This window comes from Esox lucius, chromosome 22 (genome assembly GCF_011004845.1).
Source record: "Esox lucius isolate fEsoLuc1 chromosome 22, fEsoLuc1.pri, whole genome shotgun sequence".
NCBI classification, from domain to species: domain Eukaryota; kingdom Metazoa; phylum Chordata; class Actinopteri; order Esociformes; family Esocidae; genus Esox; species Esox lucius.
The window spans coordinates 15,472,825-15,486,212 of NC_047590.1; the positions used below are offsets into that span (position 1 = coordinate 15,472,825).

General features: G+C 46.1%; 1 protein-coding gene and 1 long non-coding RNA gene across 6 annotated transcripts; one reads left to right on the forward strand and one right to left on the reverse strand.

The window, feature by feature from the left end:
* Nucleotides 1-629: 629 nt before the first annotated feature.
* LOC109614932 lies at nt 630-7,955 on the reverse strand. Its single transcript, XR_004575163.1, has 4 exons — nt 7,868-7,955; nt 2,515-2,685; nt 2,163-2,261; nt 630-1,802 (listed from the first exon to the last, which is right to left on the reverse strand). It is a non-coding gene; the product is annotated as an uncharacterized LOC109614932 (long non-coding RNA).
* Nucleotides 4,351-13,072, forward strand: LOC105019729 (zinc finger protein ZFMSA12A-like). Of its 5 annotated transcripts, none has more exons than XM_020042546.2 (10): nt 4,351-4,626; nt 7,888-8,090; nt 8,367-8,450; nt 8,954-9,031; nt 9,225-9,317; nt 10,096-10,222; nt 10,340-10,811; nt 11,039-11,097; nt 11,181-12,281; nt 12,540-13,072. In XM_020042546.2, the coding sequence occupies exons 1-10, from the start codon at nt 4,461-4,463 to the stop codon at nt 12,731-12,733; spliced, it is 2,577 nt and encodes an 858-aa protein (XP_019898105.2). In that variant the 5' UTR covers nt 4,351-4,460; the 3' UTR covers nt 12,734-13,072. The 5 variants fall into 5 exon arrangements, with proteins under 5 accessions (XP_019898105.2, XP_034145689.1, XP_019898107.2 ...); XM_034289798.1 differs by having other exon boundaries at nt 4,513-6,794; XM_020042548.2 differs by lacking the exon at nt 4,351-4,626 and adding an exon at nt 6,910-7,214.
* The last annotated feature ends 316 nt before the right edge of the window (nt 13,073-13,388 follow it).

Below are 13,388 nucleotides of genomic sequence, written 5' to 3' on the forward strand. Positions count from 1 at the left end.
AACAGCAGAAGACCCCACCGGGTACCACTCATCTCCACTACAAATAGGAAAAAGAGGCTACAATTTGCACAAGCTCACCAAAATTGGACAGTTGAAGACTGGAAGAATGTTGCCTGGTCTGATGAGTCTCGATTTCTGTTGAGACATTCAGATGGTAGAGTCAGAATTTGGCGTAAACAGAATGAGAACATGGATCCATCATGCCTTGTTACCACTGTGCAGGCTGGTGGTGGTGGTGTAATGGTGTGGGGGATGTTTTCTTGGCACACTTTAGGCCCCTTAGTGCCAATTGGGCATTGTTTAAATGCCACAGCCTACTTGAGAATTGTTTGTGACCATGTCCATCCCTTTATGACCACCATGTACCCATCCTCTGATGGCTACTTCCAGGAGGATAATGCACCATGTCACAAAGCTTGAATCATTTCAAATTGGTTTCTTGAACATGACAATGAGTTCACTGTACTTAAATGGCCCCCACAGTCACCAGATCTCAACCCAAAAGAGCATCTTTGGGATGTGGTGGAACGGGAGCTTCATGCCCTGGATGTGCATCCCACAAATCTCCATCAACTGCAAGATGCTATCCTATCAATATGGGCCAACATTCTGAAGGCGAAAGGGGGTCAAACACAGTATTAGTATGGTGTTCCTAATAATCCTTTAGGTGAGTGTATATAGTCATTTCATTTTGATGACATTTGCGCAGTTACCCGTAGTTAAGCAACATTTCCCAACCCTTGAGCAATATTGTCTCCTGTATGAAATATAAATCCCGTCACTGCTCTTATATCTGAAACTCTTTTAATAGCCATACTTTTGCCATTGCCATTCATTAGCTTGAAACAGACGTCTTAATTGCAGTCTGAAACTAACACTGGAGCAAGCATTTGAACAAAACAATGTAGACAAGAAACATAAAGCCTATCTCTTGCAAGGCTTCTAGAAATAAGCCAAAACGATACATTTGTCCGCATTCCATGTGGCCTAAGTTGTGCAGTATGTGACTTCCACTTCTGCACATCGTTGCATACAATTAAGAGATTCCAGGTGTTCAACTAACCTACAAAAATCTTACAAAACTGTTAAAACAGACATGTTGTTTGCTGTGAATCACAACAAGGCCTGTGGCAGTGTGATGACATGGCAGTCGGTACGGGCACAACTGCAACTTTGGCCAAAAGAAAATACTTTTTGATGAGGCATTCAGGTCAGACATAAGGACATGGATGACCATGCCACCAGGTAATTCCATCCCCTCTCCCATACCACAGAAGATGCACCCTTCTTGGGCACCAAATTGACATTTGGGATTAAGTCAGCATGTTGATGCCAAGTGGAATAGACAGAACTCTAGAACATTTCATAGGAGGAAGTACCATAGTTTAGTTTCTGTTGTGTTTACAGAGTTCCAAAGAATCAAGAAAACCACAGAAGTAGTCAATTTTGATACTGCACATGTTAATATCGCAATTTCTCCCATAATTCAATTAATCTTGCAGAGATTTTGTTAGCAGTTCTTCACCAATTCTAGGCAGTTCTGGTTTGCTATTCCAGGTTCTTTGTAGCTCCTTCTAGGTTGAGTGCTTTGATGTTCAGTCCAGCTATTCAAAGTTGTGGATGTTGGGTCCAGTTGTAGCAGCTGTAGTAGTTCTTGATAGTTCTGTGATGTTCTAGGCTGTTCTACATGGATCTCAGGGTACTTTCACCCGAGTGGAGCTCCAGTAGAGTGGTTCTGGCACAGGCAACTGCACACAACAAGTAGGACAGGTCTGCTTCCTCCACAGCCACTCCTCTATACACTACAGGGAGAGAGAAAAAGGCTGTGAAGGAATATGTCCTATTTACCCATATAGCTTTATAGGCATCTTAGGTATGCAGAAACAGAACATTTAATACCTTATTTTGGAAGAATAAAAGTTTTTTTCTTAAATTAAGTATAATTAAGTATAAGGCAAACTCAATGGCAAGAATAAACATTGCACAGTTGATGACTAATTCTCAGTAAGATCAGCGTAGTTTGTTGAAATTTGTTACTTACCGTGTTTCGCTAAACAATATAAAATAGGATGTAGTATAATTTGTGCCCAGTATGCAGTGTAAGTTACATGATTGCGAGAGTTCGGACATGGCCTAAAAGTGTGTTTTCGCAGTGCTCTCACCTCACTGTGGAAGCTGTGAGAGCAGTGCAGCTCCCTCACACCACTCCCTCGTCTGTGCAGGTCATCACGGCAGATGAGACACACACGATCAGCGTCACTCTGCAACACACGACACCGATTTCCTGTTGACGTTCTGTTCATTTCTTTATTGGTTAGTTGAAAAGGTTATTTAAAGGGACTGAGATTCACAGAATTGGATTCATTTCATTTTGTCTACAATTTTCCTGCTGTTCATTCACCGTTAATTACTGGTCATTTTTTGTGGGAAAAGGGTCATGGAAGGGATCAACCAACCTGGCCACCCCCCACAAAAACAACCAGCCTAACGCATTAACACTAACCATAAGCTTACCAGAGACATGACGTTCCGTCTGCGGAATTGCGTTTGCGCTTTCATCTTTGGCAGTTCAGCAAGGTCTGGAATAGTGGATAACATGCATGGCCGGGAGTTTGGCCTGACAGGTGACGGGGCCATTGTAGCGTTGTAGAGAGAAGACAACTGCGTCATAGCCGAGAGCTGAGCCTGACACATAGTAAGAGAAACAGAGAATGATAGACAAAGTGATAGAGTGGTCCTCTAAACCATAAGAATGAACATAAAACCTGAAATCTCCCTTTGGTTTAAGATACTCCAATCAGTTTTATAACCCTTCGTCCTCTGTAACTGTAAGGTGTGGGGCCGTATTCACAAAACGTTTTATCTTACCACCAGGAGGACTCCCAAACAGCAGTAAAAGGTCCTAGCTAAGAGTTTCCTCTTAAAACCTATTCACAAACCTGCTAAGACCATCCTTTATTAAGGAATGGGAAGAGATCTTAAGTTAAGAGAAAGGGCGGGGTAGACTCGTTGCTGTGGAAGATATCGTGTTCCACCAACAAGTTTACTTACTATGCCCACAGTGATTGGCTGATAGGGGAGGGGTATTTGGCAGTGAATTCATCATAGCAATACTGTAGAACGATATATCATGTTATTATATTGAAATAAAGACATTGATATAAAAAATGTAGGTTAAGTGTCACTGATTAAACATGAAACCAAGAATGATATACTGACTAGTCAAGATATGTTTAGCTAATTTTCAGCCTCTTGTGTGGCAGCAAGTGGTTCATTTGAGTCGGATCCTGCTGTAACAAGATCCAGCACCTCTCAGATTCTCCTCAGTTTATTCTGGCACCTAGTTTCACAGATAATGCTGCACGTTAATTGTCTTTTTCCATCACTGTGTTCGCTTTGCACAGGGAACATTCTGCTAAAAACAGAGTTCATAAAGTTGGCTATTCCTGCAGCCTCTTGTACCCTCAGCACTGCCTGACAAGACTGTGAAAGTTAGAATTTTTTGTTGTCCGCTATTTGCGGACCTTTGTGCTTTATTTGCGTCGATTTGCCCACTGGATCAATGTCTTTAGCACGCCCCAATGTGTTTCCCGGGACCTCTGGCTTTACAAATTAAGCATTGGTGGCAGCTTGTGAAGAAATGAGTGTTCATCTTTTGAGGGTGCACTAATAATGCAATTACATGTCCCATCTATAGCACCAACTACACTTTAGCTCATAATATAACTTTTGACACACCTTGATCCTTTTGAAATGTTTGTGTTTGTAATGATTAGTTCAAATGTAGGTTGTTTTTTTTTGGGTTGTTTTTTTAAGTCCACTTGCTTTGGAATTTAAACAAAAGAGTTCCATACCAATGCCATTTAATTAAGTGGAGATTAAATTGAAATCGAATTGAGACAGAGTCCTCACTGTCAACTAGAGACAGACACACACATCGCCCTCCTGTGGTCAATTAAGGTACACTCCAGCTCTGTAGATCTTTGGCTTGTTATAATCCTATTAGTGTGTGCAGGTGTGTCTGTGAGTGACATGAACAGTTTTTTTTGTCTAACACTGTTTAAATCTCAAATCCTAAAATAAACCCTTTACCCAAAGTAAATTAACAGTAATTACATGTACATCTGTGTGTGTTGTGGAGTGATGCTAATTGTCCCATCTGTCATGATAATTTGCAAAGAGGAGGGGAGGGTGTGGCGTATGGAAATTTCACTGCTCTAACCTTCCACGCTTAAGTGAGAGCAGCCTAAACATACACACTTCCTTTAAACACACACACACACACACACACACACACACTGACCAGACAAGGTAGTGATTGACGGCGTTCAATGCGTGGAGGAGCTTGTCGATCACAGCTGCTCTTCCTCTCCTCTATCGCTGCTTCTCTTTCCTGCTCCTCTTGATCGGTGTCCTCCTGTTCTGCAGCTCTCTTGCAGTGGCCTATCCATGACGCAAAGATGTTCTCCTCATCCTTGCCATCGTGCTGCTCCTCTGGATCTTCTGGCTCAATGAGAATCCTGTCGTCTGGCTCCTCTGCATCAGAACCTTCTGGATCCGTAAACCCCCTGTCCCGGAGTTCTGGTCCGACCTTATCACCGACATCCGTTCCGATTCCATCCTCAGGTTCAATTCCACTTCTATCCTCTGGCTCCGAGACATCCTTGTCTCTGGTTTCTGGTACGATTGTATCCTTAGGGTCCATGGTTCCTTCCATGGAGGAGCAGGGAAGAGTGGAGGTTCAATTGGGAGCCAGGCCAGGAAGCGGAGGGCAAAGCCTGAAGTATAGCGGCTGGATATGAGAGGCAAAGGGTGGGGTAGAGGTCGGGACAGAGGGTGGAGACCTGGCTGGAAATATGGACCTCTATGGACAGGTTAGGGATGAAGATGAAGGCTATAGCTAGACATTTTCAGGTTGAATTTGCTGCTCCGTGCTGGGCCTCTGTCTGGTCAGGTTGCTGCCTAGTCCCCTCTGCCCAGATTAGTGGTGATGTAGTCCTCAAACACACACACACTTTTGTTTGATTTGTGTGCCTAAGCTGGACACCAGAATACATTGCTAGGCCAAGGCCAACACCATCTAATTAGCAGAGAACGTTCTTTAATCTGGTTTACACAGGGTGTTGAAGGGGAGGGCATAGCAAGAGGAACGGCTAGGGGTCTAAAGACATGTACCACCTTGTCTTTATACATTTATTTGTAGATGGAAAGTAGATAGAAAAGTCAACGACGAAAAGGAGAATGAAGGGGAGAAATTAAACTATTGATGTGGGTGAATAGAGAAAGGAGTGGGGCTGATAATGAGCAGTAAGCCTCTTACAAAAATCAGTCAGAAGTTGGGCTAAAAATATCCCAGCCACTGAACTCTTATGTCACTTTACAAGGGAGGCAGAAAAAAAACAATCTCACTCAGCCACAAACAATAGACCCCAAGCTGTCAGACTTATATCATTGCCACCCGGTGGGCTGTTTTAGTGTCTTGGGTTCCTCTGTATGTGTGTCTGTTTGCTATTTGTACATCTCTGTTATACGAGTCTGTGCCATCTGTTAGTCTGTGTGCATCTGCACAGTCCACATGGAGGGTCACACTCAGAGGGGTAGTGGCCTTTCCAGTGTGGTGCCTCTTTTGGTGTTTCTTTCGGTCGCCATCTTGGGAGAAGCTTCTCCCACAGTCAGAGCAGCTGTAGGGTTTCTCTCCAGTGTGGATTCTCATGTGTCTGGTTAATGTGTCCTGCTGGAAGAAACGTTTTTCACAGCAAGAGCATTGTAGAGCTCGCTCTCTGTTATGGAACCTCCTTAGGTGTCTCATAACTTCATCGGCGCGGGTAAAGGTCTTTCCGCATTCTGAACAAGGATAGGCTCTCTTTTCAGAGGGCGACAGCTCATGTTTGCGCTTGTGCCTCCTGTACGTTGCGTCATGCCTGAAACTCTTCCCGCACTCGGTGCACAGGTAGGGTTTCTCTCCGCTGTGTATAAGCTGGTGGTGTTTCAGACTGTGTGCCTGTGTAAAACCTTCCCCGCATTGGCAGCAGATGTATGGCATTTGTCCACTATGTACCCTCTGGTGTCTTTGAAGTTTCCCCTTATGCAAGAACCGCTTGCCACAGTCAGAGCAGTAGAGGGCCAGCTCTTCAGTGTGTACCGGCAGGTGTGTGGTAAGTTTCACCATGTCAGCAAAGCTCTCATCACACCTTGGACAGCTGTGAGGTTTCTTTTCCTTGTGTGTTAGGTGATTTCTTTCCAGGTGTTTTTCAAGCTGCTCCAAATGAACAAAGCCTTTAACACAGTCAGTGCAGGGGTGTTTAGTTTTCTTTGTTTTTCTTTCATGTGTTTTCAGGTGTGATTTCAGTTTATCAGTGCGGGTAAAACCTTTACCACACTCAGAGCAGAGGAACGGTCTCTCTTTCATATGTATTTTCTGGTGTGTTTTCAGATTATCTGAACGTGTATAACTTTTACCACAATCAGGGCAGATGTGACTAGGCTTCTTTTCTCCAGTGCTGGAACTGTCCTCCCTAACCTGAGGCCACACATTCACCTGTTTAGTTGGCACCTGTGTATCTGAGTGCTGAGTGTCCCTCTCGATATCAACCATTTCTTTGATGTGTTCTCCTGGATCACTTGAAAAGAAGCGTTGGAAAAAACCATCAGGTTTTGACCCAGATTGAAAGGTGGGGTCCTGGGAACATGTTAAGCTGTTGTAGGCGGCTTCTATGCAGCTCAAGCAACGTGGTGGACAAGTTCAGAGGCTGCAGAATGGTCCTCTTACAGAAGACCAGTCGCTAAGTATTGAGGTAAAAAAAAATAATAATAATGACTAGCTACTTTTCAGTTAGAGAAAAAAACTATGATTTCAGTCAATAAACGTAGACCAATGTTTTGCATGCTAGCTAGTTAGTAACGTACCTTGTTTGGTTTGTCATAAAATCCGACAGCTTTGTTGTTTTTGTAAGAGCGCACGCTGGCTACCTGCCGCTCTATCAACTTCCGGGTCATCAAAAGTTAACAAGGAAACGAGAAGCTAACTATCATTGCCGTGTCAATCAACATTTGCGAGATACTACTACAATACGAAGAACTATTTCTCGGGGGGGGAAATGGGTACTGTACAAATTCTTAAGTATTGTGGTTTGGTATCTCTAAGACTTCTACTTCATAGCTGTTGGTGGAAGAAGGCCGACATGAATGTTTAGCTAGCCGCCCGCTAATGCGACGTGAGCCACTAATAATCATCCGCTAACTTTATTTGTTAATATCTACCAAATAATGTAATGCTTGCTAACTAGCTAAGTTGCAGAGTACACATGAGTGAGTCATCTGCGAAATGTGGACTAAACTGTCAAAGATTTCTTTGCTTGTATTGGTAGGTTAGTTATCTAGTGCAGCTGGCAGTGTAGCTCTGGTCCAGGGCGTCAGCACATCGCCCTAACACCTTGGACCAGAGCTTCTCAAGTCACAGTCAAAACTAGGAATGTGAATCTTGGATATGTGACTATATGTGTATGTATGAAGTATATGGGGCGGCAGCTTATTTAGGGTTGGAGTGATTGGCAATCATACCCAAAGCTTTGTAGTTTGAGTTGAATACCTTAGGCAAGGTGCCCTTTTAGCAATCCAAGTATCCCCTTTGCTACAGGTTACTTGTCAATAATGTCTAACCAATGTCCGTCACCCCACTTTCTGAGAGTGTCTCATAGGAGGTTTGGATATTTAAAGTAAATTCTTACATTTCACACCCAACACTTATGCAGGTAACACGCAAATATGTGCTCTGTTCGTATACCTACATTTTTCTGTCAGCTTCTGTCCTTATCACTGAGCGATAGAAGCAGAAGTTATCCCTGAGGAGTGAAAGCAGATACCTTACCCTCTACTATTTCTCCTCAGAATCCCCCCTTCCACTCTCCTCTCTGCGGCTGCTGGTTCCTCCGCTGCGTCTGATGTCGGCAGTCATGTGGCAGGTAGTGGAGCGGCGGTGCGTGGAGCATTATGGGAAGCTGGAGGACTTTGTGTGTGCGGTCACGGAGCTCGTTCCAGAACTACTGACTGACAGGCAGAGGGCTTCACTGCTTCTAGGCCTCAGGGCAAAGGTGAGTCGTAGTGTTTTGCAAGAAAAATGCTGTGCAATGAATGTATCGAAAGGGAACGTTCCTGGTGGTCACATTGTCTGCTCGGGACTGCTTTTGTGTCGCTGCAGTGTTATTGAGACCGGGGCTGTTCTTATTCACATAGCAGTGTGGCTGTCCTGGGCACCGCCTTTAGCCGTGTTATATTGGCCATGTAGCACACTGTACATGCGCATTGTGTTGTGCATAAGAACAGTCATTGGCTGTTGTATTCCTTAAACGTACCTCTGATTGGTTCAGATATCCCAGGAGCGAATCGGTGAGCATGACACCCCAGAACTCCAAACTCACCTAGACAGGATCCAGTCAATCTGTCTGACACAGGTGAGAGAGAAATGGGCTTATGGGAACTGAAGTTTTACACCTGACTTTCACTAAAAGGAAGAATCTGACACTCAAAAGCTAAACTCTGAGTATTATGTCTGTAGCTTATATTCCACTTCCTTTACCAGTCACATGCAGTGAGAAGGACTGCCAGGGGAGGGAATGGTAGCTAGAGACTGACACTACGGAAGCAGAGCTGCGACCTTGCTTGGGGATTCATTTTGAGTGTGTCTGTTGCTATCAGTTGATCTAATCACGTTCATAAAAAGGAATGTCTATAGATACACTGAAGTGAATCTGTAGATTTCTCTAGATACACAGTGTAAATGATCTATCATTGATCACTTTTCATAAAAGAGAATATCTGTTAGGTCGATGTTTCAGATAAATTATAAAAAAAAAAAAACATTCATAGGGGATTTCCGTTTCATGAAACCAAGTTTATTATTATTTTGGTAGTACTAATATGCCTGGAAGATAATGAGTGAATGTTGTTTTTCCAGTCCAATGACGAGGCCTTTGAGGATGCCAAAGCCAGGCTGCTGGCATACACCCAGCGGCTACCAGGAGATCGATGGGCTGTAAGAAAATGTATAATTAACATTTTAAATAGTACTATAGGTACTAAATGTATGTAATCAATAATGTATGGACGTCACTGTGGATAGGAGCGTCTTCTAAATGTCTGACATGTGATTGAATTGATTAATAAGCAGCAAGTGGCTACCATAGTGATTCTCTATTTATTTCCCTTTCTCTGTATTTTTCTTTCAGTTTGGACAATGCTTTAACAGTGAGCTGGAGTCTTTGGTGTGTGTGTTTCTGTCCAGACTAGAGGAGATGCTGCCAGTACCTGACTTTAAACAGGTGCCTGGAGACTACTTGATGTCCAAACTTAGCTTGACCTCTTCAATCAGTGTTTCTCAACCCTGCTCCTGGACGCCCCCCTGCCCTGCATGTTTTAGATCTCTCCCTGCCCCAACACACCTGATGTAGCTCATGAAGGACTTGATAATGAGCTGATCATTTGAATCAGGGGTGACAGAGCAGGGAGAGATCTAAAACATGCAGGGCAGGAGGGTGCCCAGGAGCAGGGTTGAGAAACACTGTATTTGAGAGACTACATAGGCTGTTTACACTGGTTGTCCAAATCTGTTCTTTTAAGCCCGTTTTAATTTTTTTACAAACATGAAAGGATCATACATGATTTTCTCTAAAGACTGATGATGTTTGTAGCTGTTCATCTCCTGTTTCCAGTGTAGCACCCCAAAAACCACATTGAAATTGCCCTTGAAAGCATTCACCGTTTGAATGTAGTGGGTGGGACTTCCAACTTCAGTGGCTGGTCCCTATTAACGACCTGATTGATCATTGGCTGAGCTGTTCAGAAGAACCAGTTGGTCTGAATGACACCAAATTTGACCACTTCGACATGGACATGGCCTCAATGGGGCTGTCTGTGCTGGAACAGGAGATAAAAGAACCTGGATACACAGATGAGACCTCTATGGTGCAAATGTAGCCACGTTGAAACACACTCTGGTCAGAGAATGCAATCTCTGATTGAGACATCTCAACAGTTCCTTTTTATTTAGTGTTCGTAAGTCAGGCTTCAGCTTTCCCCCCCCCCCCCCGTGTTCCCAAGGCTGCCTCTTGGCTCGACACTGTCCCCGGTGGTATGGATGAATGTCTGCAGTCCGCCCCCAACAGTGATGGGCTTAGGTCTGTGCTGCGAAGCCAAATGTGTGGCCGCGAGCGCCTGGGGAACGGAGGTATGTCACCCCCACGCCACAGGGGTCTTCAGCTCCGTCATAGTCTGTAAGCTCCGGTGCTTTAACACTTTCAGGGAGTTTTATTTGCTTGTACCTTATTTTGCTTGTGTCGTGCAGACGCCAGCCCGGCTCAGACCAACCTCCTCAGCTTTTTCCCCGTCCGCCTCCAAGACATGACCGCGTACCCCCCTACCGCCGACTCCGACAGCGAGTCAGACCTCTTACCCGGTGACGCGGCGGACCGCGAGAGAGGCGAGGAACCGGAGGCGGTCGGCGTCGAACAGGCGGACGGCCGGAGGCCGCGGGCAACCGAGCTGATTGGTCGAGACCGGGGATCGGGCAATCGGTTCGCGGCCTTATCCGACTGGGGCACTCTGGGGTTTGTTGTTCAGAGCCAATCGGTGATGATCATCCCCCAAGCGGGCCGGCCCTCACTCACCGGCGTGTCCCAGTCGATGCCCACTCTAGCCCTGCCTGTGGCCTGCAGGGGGCAGTCAGGGGTTGACTCTCTCTCAGTACAGGGCAGGCCGTCACCGGAGATGAACACCGCTCCTGTGAGCAAACTAAAGCCACATGCCTCCCCAGAGAAGTAAGTGTGTGTGCGCGTGTGTGTGCGAGCATAATTACCCAGAGAGGTTGGTCGGAGTTTGTGTGTCGGGAGTGCCGAAGCGTTTTAGCTGCAGCAATAACAGGGAGCGGATTTGTTTGTGTGTGTTTATTTTGAGTGCATTTGAACAGTGTCAGGATTTGAATAGTGGGTGACTATCGGTCTTCTGATTTACATGACAAACACCATGCGGTACCTTGTCTCCTCAGCATCATCTCTGAGTCGTCTGATAGGCTGGTTGAATGTATCGTGGTTGAGAGTGACACAGGTGAGCCGATGAACATCCCTATTAGGCAGCTTTTTAATACTCATTATCAGTTGTGACCTCTCACCTTTTCCTCTTGTCTCCAGACAACCCCGCTGGCGAGTCTTCGTCCTCCGAGACGCAGCCCGCCAACGCTTCCCACAGTTCCCGGCGGGTGGCCCACAAATGTCCTACGTGCGGGAAGTGTTTCGTCTACCGCTGCCAGGTGCTTCGTCACCTGGCGACGCATTCCCGGGGCGACCACAAGCGGTCCGTGTGCGCTGATGCCACCTTCGACTGCCCCCAGTGCGGCAAGGGGTTCGCGTCGCTCCGCGAGCAGTACCGCCACCGCCTCACCCACAAGACCAACACGTGTTTCCAGTGCGGGTCGAGCTTCCGGACCCAGCTTGAGCTCAGCCGGCACCACAAGACCCACTGGGCCCAGCCTCTGCACCAGTGCTGCCTGTGCGGGAAACGCTTCCGCCTCCGCTCCAGCCTGACCAATCACAAGCAGACGCACTCGCCTGGGGGTGGCTTCGCCTGCACGCAGTGCCAGCGCGTGTTCGCCTCGGCGAAGGAGCGCGCTGCCCACCGCCAGATGCACCGCGTGCCCAAGCTCACGTGCCCGGTGTGCGGCGAGACGTTCACGTCGCAGGCGAAGCTGATCAAACACCAGCAGGGCCACGCGGCGTCCCAGGGCAGCGAGGGGCCGCGGTACAAGTGCCGGTACTGCGAGGAGACGTTCACTGGACTGACCCTGATGAGGATCCACCAGAGGAGTCACATTGTGGACCGGCCTCACAAATGCGGCCAGTGCGAGAAGAGCTTCACCACCCTGGGCTCACTCCAGTCCCACCTCAGGACCCACTCGGAGGAGAAACCCTACCTCTGCTCGCAGTGTGGCAAGCGCTTCCGGACCAAGGACGGCATGGAGGGCCACCTCCGCATCCACAAGGGCGAGAAGCCATTCCGCTGCTCGTACTGCGAGAAGCGCTTCACGGCGCTCGCCGGGCTCAACGTGCACGTGCGGCAGCACACGGGCGAGAGGCCATACGTTTGCGAGGTGTGCGGGAAGGCGTGGCCGTCGGGCGGCGACCTGCAGAAACACATGCGCTGTCACACAGGGGAGAGGCCGTACAGCTGCGGCGACTGCGGAAAGGCATTCTCCATATCCTGCCACCTGACAGAGCACATGAAGACGCACTCAGGTGAGCCCCGGCTGCTGGCGGTTAAGTGGGCCTATGGTTAAAGAACCGTAGGTTTAAGTAATTCTGATCATATTAATACTTTCATGAATGTGATTCCGGACTTATGCAATGTGTTCTTAAAGTTCTGATCATTACCACAATTTTCTGTGCAACCTGAAATAAAATACTCTGGATTCTTATATGTAGTTACTATTTAATTTCCTGTTCTGATTTGAATTTCTAAAATTATTGTCCAATTCTTAAAAAAAAAAAAAAAAGGTGAGAAGCCGTTCAGCTGTCCAGAATGTGGGAAGAGCTTGAAGAGGAAGTTTGACCTGAAGAAGCACCTGTTGACCCACTCAGAGGTTCGTCCGTACCCCTGCCCGCAGTGTGACAAGAGCTACACCCGTCGCACGCACCTCAACAGGCACCTGCAGACGCACTCTGCTGAGCTGCTAACAGCACCATCTTAGCTATTTAGTTGTGGGTGGAAGTCTTGATGGAATTCTGCCTTCGAACACAGATGACGAATTTTATGATTTCCAGAGAGCAACGGAACATTCTGCCCATGGATGGGTGGGGGAAGCCCGGCAGAACCAAACACTACCTCCCTGCTGCTTCACTTAGACTGACAGAGATCAAGTGACTTTTCCAAATTAATCTTCAGTTAATCCAAATTATTATTTGTGTGGTATCGCTGCAGTCTAAGGTTATCAGTATAGACCCGAAGCCTCTTCTGTCTCATGATTTTCTACTTTGTGCCAAACACAATGTTGTGGCCTCTTTAGTTTGTGAAATTGTTAATAAAACTGATTTTCTTTTTCAAATTGTTTGTTTCAAAATAATGGCTTTAAAATGTCTCAAGTGCCATTTCTTACAGAGATTCTGAACAAATTATCCTGTTGAATTTATGTCAACAAAAAATAGTGAGGTAGCTTCACTTTATATTTCTATTGTGTCTATAATTCAGTTTAATATTTGTGACAACTAGTAATAATTTTACCCTGACCCAGTCAAGAACTAGATTTGCATTTTTACATATACTGTATATTCCCATAGTGTATGGTTGAACTAACTGAAACTGAAAATGATAATGACCCTTTAGTGTAAAAGCTGTTAAAATAACTT